The sequence below is a fragment of the Lolium rigidum genome, chromosome 2, assembly GCF_022539505.1.
Source record: "Lolium rigidum isolate FL_2022 chromosome 2, APGP_CSIRO_Lrig_0.1, whole genome shotgun sequence".
In the NCBI taxonomy this organism is placed as follows: domain Eukaryota; kingdom Viridiplantae; phylum Streptophyta; class Magnoliopsida; order Poales; family Poaceae; genus Lolium; species Lolium rigidum.
This window is the reverse complement of record NC_061509.1, coordinates 177,358,230-177,372,726: the sequence shown is the minus strand read 5'-3', so window position 1 is coordinate 177,372,726 and position 14,497 is coordinate 177,358,230. Positions and strand designations below refer to the sequence as shown.

Below are 14,497 nucleotides of genomic sequence, written 5' to 3'. Positions count from 1 at the left end.
TGCAAATATTAGAGATCTGAATGTGTCCTTGTTATCCTCTTGGGTGAAGAGATTTAATTTAGATGATCATAAGTTGTGGAAGGAGATTATCCAATATAAGTATAGAACACAACATCCAAATTTATTTGCATGTAAGGAGGTGAATGCCTCCCCTTTTTGGAAAGGAGTTTTATGGGCGTTGATGCGTGTAGTTGACACGTCCGTTGGGAACCCCAAGAGGAAGGTGTGATGCGCACAGCGGCAAGTTTCCCTCAGTAAGAAACCAAGGTTTAATCGAACCAGTAGGAGTCAAGAAGCACGTTGAAGGTTGATGGCGGCGGGATGTAGTGCGGCGCAACACCGGAGATTCCGGCGCCAACGTGGAACCTGCACAACACAACCAAAGTACTTTGCCCCAACGAAACGAGTGAGGTTGTCAATCTCACCGGCTTGCTTGTAACAAAGGATTAACCGTATTGTGTGGAAGATGATTGTTTGCGAGAGAAAACGAGTAAAACCTGCATTGCAGCAGATTTGTATTTCGGTATTAAAAGAATGGACCCGGGGTCCACAGTTCACTAGAGGTGTCTCTCCCATAAGATAAAAGCATGTTGGGTGAACAAATTACAGTCGGGCAATTGACAAATAGAGAGGGCATAACAATGCACATACATGGCATGATAAGTATAGTGAGATTTAATTGGGCATTACGACAAAGTACATAGACCGCCATCCAACTGCATCTATGCCTAAAAAGTCCACCTTCGGGTTATCGTCCGAACCCCTTCCGGTATTAAGTTGCAAAGCAACGAGACAATTGCATTAAGTATGGTGCGTAATATAATCAACAACTACATCCTCGGACATAGCGCCAATGTTTTATCCCTAGTGGAAACGAGCACAACACAACCTTAGAACTTTACGTCATTGTCCCGAGTGTCAATGCGGGCATGAACCCACTATCGAGCATAAATACTCCCTCTTGGAGTTAAAAGCAAAAACTTGGCCAGAGCCTCTACTAGTAACGGAGAGCATGCAAGATCATAAACAACACATATGTAATAACTTGATAATTAACATAACATGGTATTCTCTATCCATCGGATCCCGACAAACACAACATAGAGTATTACGGATAGATGATCTTGATCATGTTAGGCAGCTCACAAGATCCAACAATGAAGCACAATGAGGAGAAGACAACCATCTAGCTACTGCTATGGACCCATAGTCCGAGGGTGAACTACTCACTCATCACTCCGAGAGCGACCATGGCGGTGTAGAGTCCTCCGGGAGATGAATCCCCTCTCCGGCAGGGTGCCGGAGGAGATCTCCGGAATCCCCGAGATGGGATCGGCGGCGGCGGCGTCTCGGTAAGGTTTTCCGTATCGTGGTTTTTCGCATCGGGGGTTTCGCGACGGAGGCTTTAAGTAGGCGGAAGGGCGAGTCGGGGGCCGACGAGGGGCCCACACCATAGGGCGGCGCGGGCCCCTCCTAGGCCGCGCCGCCTTGTGGTGTCGCCACCTCGTGGCCCCACTTCGTATGCTCTTCGGTCTTCGGAAGGTTCGTGGCAAAATAGGCCCACGGGTCTTCGTTTCGTCCAATTCCGAGAATATTTCGTTACTAGGATTTACGAAACCAAAAACAGCGAGAAACGAGAGCGGCACTTCGGCATCTTGTTAATAGGTTAGTTCCGGAAAATGCACGAATATGACATAAAGTGTGCATAAAACATGTAGGTATCATCAATAATATGGCATAGAACATAAGAAATTATCGATACGTCGGAGACGTATCAAGCATCCCCAAGCTTAGTTACGCTCGTCCCGAGCGAGGTAAAACGATAACAAAGATAATTTACGAAGTGATATGCCATCATAACCTTGATCATACTATTTGTAAACATATGTAGTGGATGCAGCGATCAAAACAATGGTAATGACATGAGTAAACAAGTGAATCATAAAGCAAAGACTTTTCATGAATAGTACTTCAAAACAAGTATTAATAAGTCTTGCATAAGAGTTAACTCATAAAGCAATAAATCAAAGTAAAGGTATTGAAACAACACAAAGGAAGATTAAGTTTCAGCGGTTGCTTTCAACTTGTAACATGTATATCTCATGGATAATTGTCAACATAGAGTAATATAACAAGTACAATATGCAAATATGTAGGAATCAATGCACAGTTCACACAAGTGTTTGCTTCTTGAGGTGGAGAGAGATATGTGAACTGACTCAACATAAAAGTAAAAGAGAATGGTCCTTCAAAGAGGAAAGCATCGATTGCTATATTTGTGATAGAGCTTTTATTTTGAAAACATGAAACAATTTTGTCAACGGTAGTAATAAAGCATATGAGTTATGTACATTATATCTTACAAGTTGCAAGCCTCATGCATAGTATACTAATAGTGCCCGCACCTTGTCCTAATTAACTTGGACTACCGGATCTTTGAAATGCACATGTTTTGACCAAGTGTCACAATGGGGTACCTCCATGCCGCTTTGTACAAAGGTCTAAGGAGAAAGCTCGCATTTTGAATTTCTCGCTTTTGATTATTCTCAACTTAGACATCCATACCGGGACAACATGGACAACAGATAATGGACTCCTCTTTAATGCATAAGCATGTGGCAACAATTATTATTCTCATATGAGATTGAGGATATATGTCCAAGACTGAAACTTCCACCATGAATCATGGCTTTAGTTAGCGGCCCAAAGTTCTTCTCTAACAATATGCATGCTCCAACCATGAAGGTGGTAGATCTCTCTTGCTTCGGACAAGACGGACATGCATAGCAACTCACATGATATTCAACAAAGTATAGTTGATGGCGTCCCAGAAACATGGTTATCGCACAACAAGCAACTTAATAAGAGATAAAGTGCATAAGTACATATTCAATACCACAATAGTTTTTAAGCTATTTGTCCCATGAGCTATATATTGCAATGGTGAATGATGGAATTTTAAAGGTAGCACTCAAGCAATTTACTTTGGAATGGCGGATAAATACCATGTAGTAGGTAGGTATGGTGGACACAAATGGCATAGTGGTTGGCTCAAGGATGTTGGATGCATGAGAAGTATTCCCTCTCGATACAAGGTTTAGGCTAGCAAGGTTATTTGAAACAAACACAAGGATGAACGGTACAGCAAAACTCACATAAAAGACATATTGTAAACATTATAAGACTCCATACCGTCTTCCTTGTTGTTCAAAACTCAATACTAGATGTTATCTAGACTCTAGAGAAACCAAATATGCAAACCAAATTAGCAAGCTCTAAGTATTTCTTCATTAATGGGTGCAAAGTATATGATGCAAGAGCTTAAACATGAGCACAACAATTGCCAAGTATCAAATTATCCAAGACATTTTAGAGTTACTACATGTAGCATTTTCCAATTCCAACCATATAACAATTTAACGAAGAAGAAACTTCGCCATGAATACTATGAGTAGAGCCTAAGGACATATTTGTCCATATGCTACAGCGGAGCGTGTCTCTCTCCCATAAAGTGAATGCTAGGATCCATTTTATTCAAACAAAACAAAAACAAAAACAAGCGACGCTCCAAGCAAAGTACATAAGATGTGACGGAATAAAAATATAGTTTCGGGGGAGGAACTCGATAATGTTGTCGATGAAGAAGGGGATGCCTTGGGCATCCCCAAGCTTAGACGCTTGAGTCTTCTTATAATATGCAGGGGTGAACCACCGGGGCATCCCCAAGCTTAGAGCTTTCACTCTCCTTGATCATATTGCATCATACTCCTCTCTTGATTCTTGAAAACTTCCTCCACACCAAACTCAAAACAACTCATTAGAGGGTTAGTGCATAATAAAAATTCACATGTTCAGAGGTGACACAATTATTCTTAACACTTCTGGACATTGCATAAAGCTACTGGACATTAATGGATCGAAGAAATTCATCCAACATAGCAAAAGAGGCAATGCAAAATAAAAGGCAGAATCTGTCAAAACAGAACAGTCCGTAAAGATGGATTTTATTAGGCCACCAGACTTGCTCAAATGAAAATGCTCAAATTGAATGAAAGTTGCGTACATATCTGAGGATCATGCACGTAAATTAGCTTAATTTTCTGAGCTTCCTACAGGGAGGTAGACCCAGATTCGTGACAGCAAAGAAATCTGGAACTGCGCAGTAATCCAAATCTAGTACTTACTTTACTATTAAAGACTTTACTTGGCACAACAAAACTTAAAACTAAGATAAGGAGAGGTTTCTACAGTAGTAAACAACTTCCAAGACACAAATATAAAACAAAAATACTGGAGTAAAAACATGGGTTGTCTCCCATAAACGCTTTTCTTTAACGCCTTTCAGCTAGGCGCAGAAAGTGTGTATCAAGTGACATCGAAGGGTGGTGCACCTACAGCGGGGTTTGGAGTTTTCTCAACCATGCGTAGTATATTAGATACATAAGTTTCAGCGCCTCCCTTTTCATTAGTCTTGGGCTTGCTACTCTCATCAAACAAATTTTCAGGAACAAGCCAAGCATAGTTATTTTCTAGTGCATCATTCATAGCTAGGAGTTTACATGGTATTGGTGCTTTGATTTCCCCACCATCATTAGCATTATTAGTGTACCTTATCCTATCCATATCCATTTTTTCGAGGAGACTAACAAAATTAGTATGAGAACCAAGCATATTAAATTTAGCGAAGACCTTTCTAGCCTCTCTTGCTAGACCACCAAATTCTCTAAGAAGGGTTTCTAAAACAAAATCTTTATTTTCCCCCTCTTCCAAATCACCAAGTGTAAGAAACATGTGTTGGATTATAAGATTGAGATTAACAAATTTAGTTTCCAACAAGCGAACTAAAGCAGCAGCAGCAATTTCATAAGTAGGAGCAAGTTCTACCAAGTGTCTATCTTCAAAATCTTCAACGGTACTAACATGGGTGAAAAATTCTTCTATATTGTTCCTCCCAATTATAGACCCTTGTCCTACCGGTATGTTTTTTGTGGTAAAATTAAAAGGAAACATGATGAAATAAGTAAAGTAAATGTAAGTAACTAATTTTTTTTTGTGTTTTTGATATAGCAAACAAGACAGTAAAATAAAGTAAAACTAGCAACTAATTTTTTTGTGTTTTGATATAAGTGCAGCAAACAAAGTAGTAAATAAAATAAAGCAAGACAAAAACAAAGTAAAGAGATTGGGAAGTGGAGACTCCCCTTGCAGCGTGTCTTGATCTCACCGGCAACGGCGCCAGAAATTAGTCTTGATGCGTGTAGTTGACACGTCCGTTGGGAACCCCAAGAGGAAGGTGTGATGCGCACAGCGGCAAGTTTCCCTCAGTAAGAAACCAAGGTTTAATCGAACCAGTAGGAGTCAAGAAGCACGTTGAAGGTTGATGGCGGCGGGATGTAGTGCGGCGCAACACCGGAGATTCCGGCGCCAACGTGGAACCTGCACAACACAACCAAAGTACTTTGCCCCAACGAAACGAGTGAGGTTGTCAATCTCACCGGCTTGCTGTAACAAAGGATTAACCGTATTGTGTGGAAGATGATTGTTTGCGAGAGAAAACGAGTAAAACAAGTATTGCGACAGATTTGTATTTCGAGTATTAAAAGAATGGACCGGGGTCCACAGTTCACTAGAGGTGTCTCTCCCATAAGATAAAAGCATGTTGGGTGAACAAATTACGGTCGGGCAATTGACAAATAGAGAGGGCATAACAATGCACATACATGGCATGATAAGTATAGTGAGATTTAATTGGGCATTACGACAAAGTACATAGACCGCCATCCAACTGCATCTATGCCTAAAAAGTCCACCTTCGGGTTATCGTCCGAACCCCTTCCAGTATTAAGTTGCAAAGCAACGAGACAATTGCATTAAGTATGGTGCGTAATGTAATCAACAACTACATCCTCGGACATAGCGCCAATGTTTTATCCCTAGTGGCAACAGCACAACACAACCTTAGAACTTTCGTCACTTGTCCCGGTGTCAATGCGGGCATGAACCCACTATCGAGCATAAATACTCCCTCTTGGAGTTAAAAGCAAAAACTTGGCCAGAGCCTCTACTAGTAACGGAGAGCATGCAAGATCATAAACAACACATATGTAATAACTTGATAATTAACATAACATGGTATTCTCTATCCATCGGATCCCGACAAACACAACATAGAGTATTACGGATAGATGATCTTGATCATGTTAGGCAGCTCACAAGATCCAACAATGAAGCACAATGAGGAGAAGACAACCATCTAGCTACTGCTATGGACCCATAGTCCAGGGGTGAACTACTCACTCATCACTCCGGAGGCGACCATGGCGGTGTAGAGTCGTCCGGGAGATGAATCCCCTCTCCGGCGGGGTGCCGGAGGAGATCTCCGAATCCCCGAGATGGGATCGGCGGCGGCGGCGTCTCAGTAAGATTTTCCGTATCGTGGTTTTTCGCATCAGGGGTTTCGCGACGGAGGCTTTAAGTAGGCGGAAGGGCAGAGTCGGGGGCCTGACGAGGGGCCCACACCATAGGGCGGCGCGGGCCCCTCCTAGGCCGCGCCGCCTTGTGGTGTCGCCACCTCGTGGCCCCACTTCGTATGCTCTTCGGTCTTCTGGAAGGTTCGTGGCAAAATAGGCCCCTGGGTCTTCGTTTCGTCCAATTCAGAGAATATTTCGTTACTAGGATTTCGAAACCAAAAACGGCGAAAAACGAGAACTGGCACTTCGGCATCTTGTTAATAGGTTAGTTCCAGAAAATGCACGAATATGACATAAAGTGTGCATAAAACATATAGGTATCATCAATAATATGGCATAGAACATAAGAAATTATCGATACATCGGAGACGTATCAGGCGTTTACAGCAGCGAAGTTTGGATACCAGTGGTTAGTGGGTAATGGCCAAAATATTAAGTTTTGGGAGGATCAATGGTTTGGAAGCACTAGCTTGGCCATACATTTTTGGGAGTTGTACATTGTCACGTAATGAGCAGACAAAAACCATTAAGGAGATTTGGGATGGGGAGGAGTTGAGACTATCCTTTAGGAGATGTTTTGATGACAAATTATTGTTGCAATGGGAAGAACTAAAAGCAATCGTCCAACATTTGAGGCTGACGGATGAGCCTGACCAGATGGTTTGGAAGCTAAATTCTACAGGAGTTTACTCCTCACAGTCCTTATATGCAGTGATTAATTTTAGGGGAGTAAAACAGGTGTATATCCCCGCGATTTGGAAACTAAATGTACCCCCTAGGGTCCAGGTTTTCCTTTGGCTAGTTTCACATAATAAAATTCTTACCAGGGACAATTTGGCCAAAAGACAAACAATAAATGATGGCCGATGTTTATTTTGTTGCGAACCCGAGAGCATGTGCCATCTGTTCTTTGAATGTGATGTTGCTCGGGACGTTTGGTCTTATGTTTCTAGTTTAGTTGGAAGAGAGATGGGAAACAACTATGAGCAGGTTGCTAGACTCTGGATAAGTAATGAGAAAAATGGGGCACTGAATACCTTTTCATCCGCGGTCATTTGGAATTTGTGGAAGATGAGAAATGAATTGCATTTTGGGAGTCTAACTTGGACCGGCTTTCAGGTGATTTGGAAGAGGACGGCCAGGCTTCTAAGGAGATGGATGCCGCTGTGCAAGGAAGAATGGCGGCCGAAGATTGGGAGATGGTGCGCGGAGTTGGAAAAGAAGGCTATGGAGATGCCCGGGTCGAATGGTACTAAAAGAGGAAGCTTGCGACGAAGCTGATTGGACCCGGAACTCCGGAGGTGCGAGGTGAAAGCAGAGTGAAGCTGTGAGAAAGAAGAAAAAGGAAACGAAGAAGGCTGGCGAAGTATCAGGGGGTGTTTTGTCTCAGAATGTTGTGAGGAGTTTGTCTGCGTTTGTATCAGCTTGTTCTTGCGGGTGTGTGTGGCAGTTTCAGTTTCTCTCCCTGTTGGAAACGTTTTCTGGGTGTGGAGGTTTCGGTTTATGTTGAGCTGTAAGGGTGAGGTGTGTGTCTAGATCTAGAACTGTTAAAATTCCAGAAACCTGACGATTTGTAGTTTCGTTTCAATCTGAAATGGAACTGGGCGGGAGCGCCTTTATTCTAAAAAAAAAGATACTTACATGTGACTTGAGGCTCAGTCCATATTTATTGATGTATAGGCTTTATTTACATGACAAGCAAATGCTTCTTTTAAGTCAATATATAAATATTGCTACAGAGTAATGACGATGATGCTGGTGGGCAATCTCAACAAAGATCCTCGTTTTTGTTGTTGTGTGTGTGGTTTTTGTGGGTAGAGAGAGGAGTGGTTGTGTGTGTAGGGTTGTAATAAAAGCTCGAGACTAGTGAGCGGCTCGAGATTGATTCGTCTTTTAGCTCGGCTCGAGATCAGCTTAAAAAGAGAAAAGAGGAGAGTATTGGTGTCTTTTATAGCTTGATCATAAAATGAGATGATTTTGAGCCAACACTGACTCGCTCGATTAAACTCGATAGCTACAAAATATATTTATGTGTAATAATAATGCTATATATTAAAAGAAAACATGATACAAATAGCTTATACCATGTGGACTGAATTTATTCCTTCCACTTTCTATGAAATTTATATAAGAAAAATATGGAAGTTTAAGTTATTCTTTCTACATGTATGGGCGGTATTTTCTTGATTTCATATGCAAGAAATATTCATAATTTTATCGTTTTTCATAGCTTGAGATTGACTCGGGAATGGCCCAAGCTCAGTATGAAGCAAATTTTATAGCTCAATCTTTAACTTCACACGGTTTGAGCTCACTTGAATCTTGTATTGAGTAGAGCTGAGCCTAGTATAACTTGCTCGAACTCGACTCTGCAGCTCTAGCTGTGTGTGCCCTCGCGATAATCATGTTTTATGAAAACTGGTGAGGGTGTTTATATTGGTTTCTGTTTGGTTTCCCGCTAGTAAACCGGTCAACTCTTTTCTTCTTAATTAATGAAAAATCCTAATTCCTTTGTCTCGGTCAAAATGAAAAATAAAGAGTGTTTAGTCTTAGGGGGTGACCCACCCAAATTAGGAAATAAATTAATCCAACAGCCCCCGCGTTCCAAAAGTAGCAAAGTCTCTCCTCTTACCGCCCGAAACGCAGAGAGCGACGTGCCCGTGGTCTCATGTTGGAAAGCGACGTTTAACATAAAAATAGAACTAGTCACATGCAACAGTCCCCACGCATTTTAAAAAAATAACTCTAGTCCTCCCGTCCTCCTTTCGTCAACATTGAACGCAAACAAGGTCACGATATGTGCTGTAGAGAATAAAATGTGTTTCATAGCGTAAAAATTCATCAGCAAAAAATACATACCACAAAAAATACCTCTTCCAAAATTGATAGGTAAAAGGTAGCGGCGGATGTAGAAAAACGAAAAATTTACATCTAAACCACTAATACTGGGATAAAAAAACATACACTGTTTTACAGCCTTGCTCTGTTTCGAAGATTTGGGATGTAGAAAATGGGAAAAAAATACATCCATATGCACCTAAGCCACAACTTTTATCCAATTGTTGCAAAAAAAAACATCCTCAAGAACATCTCATACCGGCTAGTTTGTGATTCCAAAAATTGAGGATGTAAAAATAGCAACTATGGATGAAAGAAAAAGGAAAAAAATACATCAAAGAAATACCAGATCCACCACTGCCATCATTCGGGGATGTACAAAAAGATCGAAAAAAACATCCAGCTCAAAAAAATTACAACCAGAACAAAGGGGGAGCCAACTTTTTTTACATCCTTGGATATTTCTGGATGTATAACTCGGGAATCCAGGGAGGAGCGGCGCGCTGGACCATGGGAGAGAGGGCCCAGCCGCTCGCTGTAGGGGCGAGGTCCTTCCGGCGGCACCACATGAGGCCTTCCCGGCGCGCGTGGAGGTGGCGCGGGGCGGTCATGGGGGCGCCGCTGCATCTTCCGATGCCGCCCGCACCTCCGCATCTCCCCGCCTCCGGCCGCATCCAACGCGCCACCGCCCGCCGACCGCACCTCCCCATCTCCCTGCCTCCGGCCGCACCAGCCCGCCACCGCCCATGGTTCCGCCCCGCCGCCGCATCTCTCCGCCTCCGGCCGACCGCACCTACGCATCTCCCCGCCTCCGGCCGCCCGCACCTCCGCATCTCCCCGGCCGCATCCGGACCGGCGACACCTGCATCCTTCGACGCCGCCGGCCGCCCGCTACCTTGGTCTGGGGCGGACGCAGGCGCGCTGGTCATTGGGGAACGCTCTCGGACGGAGGCAGAGGCGAGGAAGTCGACGGGGAAGGGACAGACGCGGTGAGGGGCTGGGGGATTTCTCTCGCGGTTCATGGCGTCTGATTCGTGGTGAGTGAGGATAAGGAGATGACTGCGTGGACCTGAGGGAGCCAACGTGCGGTTTCGGTGGATTGGGGATGACTGTTGCACCGCTTCGCTAGGATCGTACGATCGCCATCCGACGACAGAGACAGGTGAGCACCACGGAAGACAACACGGTGACCCGGCACCTAATAGAAATTGGGGAGAAAAAGGCACTACCCCAGTTTAGTCAAAGGTATCCATATCGGACGGAAGAAGCATGCAACTGACTATTCAGATTTGGCGTGCGGTGGTGACCGGAGTGGCTGCCACCGGCAGCCCGCAGCCAGCGGAGCAGCTGACTTTCCCGGCCAAGGTCAGACCGGCCAGATTACTGGAAACTCGACAGCCCTGAGAGGTAGGGCAAGCACGAAATTTCAGCGGATGCGTTTTTTCTTGCTACCAATACATCGTGTATGGTAGCCGTGTCTCTCGAGAAAAATCCCTGAATGCTCCACACATCCGTAGCGGTCCTCGCATCAGGAAACCCACGACCGTTCACGGCGAGATCTTTGGCCCGATTTTTATTTTCCCAGACGAAAGATCGATCCGTATCAATTTTACTTGTAAGTAACGGGGAAAGCAACCGGCTGCATTTGTCCCTTTGCAATCTTGGCGCCCCTTCCTCCACGGCAACTTATTTTGTTCGATTGTCGCAAGCTTGTTTTTCATTTTTGGAAGAGAAGCTTGAAGTATCCGGATCTGCATTTTTTTTTCTCTCCAAAATAATATATATTATATTATTTAATAAATTTTTACAATGGCATGTGCATAGATTAACTCAAAGCCACCATCCTAGCGACAAGATACCACATCTACAAGCTCGACCATGGAAGTGGTCATATCGGCCTTGTGCGCTGACTTCACAATGACACCCCAAGGCGCAAGTTAGCCTCACCGCCCTGCGCGCATCCACTGAGACATTGACAAGCTTTGCCTCCGAGACATGTTGTCATCGACACGTTAGATGTTACACCGCTCCACCTCCTAACCTTTCTAGCCAGCATCCACTCCAAAACTAAGCCTCTAGGATGGAGAGAGATGTAGGGCGGCCGATCTGGGGCACCTAGACCCTGGAGCATCCAGGGGGAGGAGACGAGTCCTGCAACGATGATGCTTTCACAAGGCAACGATGCCCGAAGGGGCTGCCATCGTCCACCATGACCGAAGTCGAAGTTAGATTTCACCGGCAGTCGCGCCTCCCCAATCACGTAGCAGACTGAATTGTCTGCTTGACATTGACAGGTAGCCGGTGCTCGGGTTGGAATCCCAAGATCCGCCAGAACCAGCCACCATGTGTCCGGCCACCTCTTGTAGGAGGAGGTCGCTGCCCATTGTGTCGTCCTCATCTGGCAGGCAGGCCGCATGCCTCGTGTACCATCGTCGAAGCCGACTTGGCATGACAGTAGGGACGGCCCACCACGCCGATATGGGCCTAGATTGGGCCCACCCTAGACATGTTGATGTCGCCCATAACCGCCATTGTCCCATGGCACCACACCTGGATGAGTTGGAGTCAACGCCACCTCCATGCATGCCCTAGATCGGTGCCAACGCACCACTCGGGCTTTGCCCAGCAACATCTCCGGTGGATGTGAAAGGAGGGGGAGGGCTGGGCATGGGGGCTTTGCGGGCGGGGGGGGGGGGGGGGGGGGCAGCATGGACGCACGGGAGGGACACCGGGGCTGAGAGAAGAGAGAGGGAGATAGATCTCTCGTAGGGACGACCTAGGAAGCTTCTCATATATCTACATGCTCCGGGACCGTGGCGTTCGCTTTACCAATTTGCGGCACGCACGGATCATCAGAACATGAAAATGATTGAAAGTGAACGCAGGCTGCGTATGCAGCTAGAGTGAAGCCCACAAACGTAGACGCCGTTCACATATATACCTACTCCCTCCGTCCACAAATAAGTGGACGCGCGCGGTTTCCAAGAGACCTTAATTTTTTTGTAAAAAAAATCCTCATTCTTTCAATCAATCTGCTCATTAATTAAAAAGATGCTTTGATTTAAGCGCTAATAAATGTTGTGCATGCTAGTAACCAATAAAACAACATTGAGAAACCAAAAATGATTAATGGGGTTGAAATCAAGGCATGCACTAGGGGTCTAAACGTAAAAAATATACCAAGATGTCTAGATGTACACTTATTTGTGGATTTCTTAGAAAGTTAGATGTGCACTTATTTGTGGACGGAGGGAGTATTCAGTTGGACCAAGCCCTGACAATAGTCAAAGATCCACCACTCTCCCTCTAAGGCTCTAACACGCATCCCCTGGAATGGGGAACTCTATATAAACCTGACCAAGCCATCGGAACCTTCACATCGATCACGAGCTAAGCCACAAAGCCAACGAGCTCCCTCTCACTCAGCTTCTCATAGACACCATGGCGCCAAAGCTTGGGCTGCTGGCGCTCGTCCTCCTCCTGGCGTCGACCATGGCGGCCGCGCAGAACTGCGGGTGCGCGGCGACCGAGTGCTGCAGCCGCTTCGGCTTCTGCGGCACCACCAGCGAGTACTGCGGCACGGGCTGCCGCTCCGGCCCCTGCACCGTGCCGGTCACCAACAACGTGTCCGTCGCCAGCATCGTCACGCCGGCCTTCTTCGGCGCGCTCGTCGCCCAGGCCGCCGCCGACTGCGAGGCCAAGGGCTTCTACACCCGCGACGCCTTCCTCACCGCGATCGGCGGCTACTCCTCGTTCGGCCGCACCGGCTCCGACGACGACTCCAAGCGCGAGATCGCCGCCTTCTTCGCCCACGTCAACCACGAGACCATAAGTAAGTCGCTATCGAGTACCCACACTCCGTCGCGGCATAGTTTCCTCACCGGTTTCAAGCAGCTTTACGTGCGGTCCTGACGACGAGTTTATGTATTTGTAGAGTTCTGCTACATCAACGAGATCAACGGGCCGAGCAAGGACTACTGCGACCCGACGAACACGGAGTTCCCGTGCGCCGCCGGGAAGGGCTACTACGGCCGCGGCCCGCTGCAGATCTCCTGGAACTACAACTACGGTCCGGCGGGGCAGAGCATCGGCTTCGACGGGGTCAACGACCCGGACGCGGTGGCGCGCAGCCCCGTTGTGGCCTTCCAGGCGGCGCTCTGGTACTGGATGAACAGCGTGCACGACATCATCGTCTCCGGCCAGGGTTTCGGGGCAACCATCAGGGCCATCAATGGCGCGCTCGAGTGCAACGGCAAGAACCCCAACGCTGTCAACGACCGCGTCGCCTTCTACAAGCAGTTCTGCCAGCAGTTCGGTGTCGACCCAGGGACCGCCCTCACCTGCTAGAGAGTTAGGCTGGTTTATTGACACCGTGTAGATGTTTGACTGTGACATATGTGTGTGCATTTGATTTGGACTTTTTTTAAATAATGGTTTGTCTATATGTCAGTTGACTGATATTTTTTCGAGTCTCAATCACCTCATGAACGTCTAATTGCAGTTTAAATAAAGTCGAATTACAGTTTAAAGAAAAAATAATGTCCATCTTTTAAAAAAATCATGTCCAACTGCAGTTCACGATGGACGACGGTGTAACATTCTCGAAAATCACGTATTGTTCTAAAATTTACAGAAAAAATAATATGTATTTTTAGAATCACTGATTCATGTATTGTTCTAAAATCTTCGGGATGGACGATGGTGTAACATTTTCAAGGCAGTCGTTCCTCTCACAAATATCCATTGAAATTCTACAAGACACCGTGGGCATGTTGGATCTTGGACATGGGCATTAACCTTCGATCTTCTATTGTTGTTGCTCGGATGGGGAAGGGGGGGAGGGGGTCAAAAGTTGGAGTAGCTGCAACTGTTTGCTTAGCAATATACTCTTTTTTCGGTGGTTGATTTTTGTATCGACCCTCGTTGATCTCTGAATTGTAAACTTTGAATACTCGGTTCTTTAATAAAAGGATGTGTGCATCAACCGATGCAGAGGCCGGGACTCACCTCATTTCGAAAAAAAAGTTGGAGTAACTACGGATCCGGCTCAACGTTGCATGATTTGGCTTGCTATTTGGGGTTTGTGCTAGCATGTTTGCTGCCTCGGCAAGGTGTGGTTGGCAATGACAGCGCTGCTCTAACCGTGTGTCCCTCAGGTCTAGTTCCACGGTGGTGGGTGTTGGCGCTTG

At 45.7% G+C, this 14,497-nt stretch overlaps 1 protein-coding gene across 1 annotated transcript; it reads left to right on the top strand.

Annotated features, from left to right (window-relative positions):
- Positions 1 to 12,645: 12,645 nt before the first annotated feature.
- LOC124687746 (chitinase 6-like) lies at positions 12,646 to 13,663 on the top strand. The gene is made up of 2 exons (XM_047221497.1): positions 12,646 to 13,140; positions 13,243 to 13,663. Exons 1-2 carry the CDS (start codon positions 12,750 to 12,752, stop codon positions 13,653 to 13,655), a joined length of 804 nt encoding a protein of 267 aa, XP_047077453.1. The 5' UTR covers positions 12,646 to 12,749; the 3' UTR covers positions 13,656 to 13,663.
- Positions 13,664 to 14,497: the final 834 nt, after the last annotated feature.

What these genes read in the sequence shown, in the direction of transcription:
- LOC124687746 (XM_047221497.1), top strand. Translation starts at nt 12,750, where the DNA reads ATGGCGCCAAAGCTTGGGCTGCTGGCGCTCGTCCTCCTCCTGGCGTCG. An exon ending in CGTCAACCACGAGACCATAA is followed by an intron (nt 13,141 to 13,242) that starts GTAAGTCGCTAT and finishes ATGTATTTGTAG; the next exon opens with AGTTCTGCTACATCAACGAG.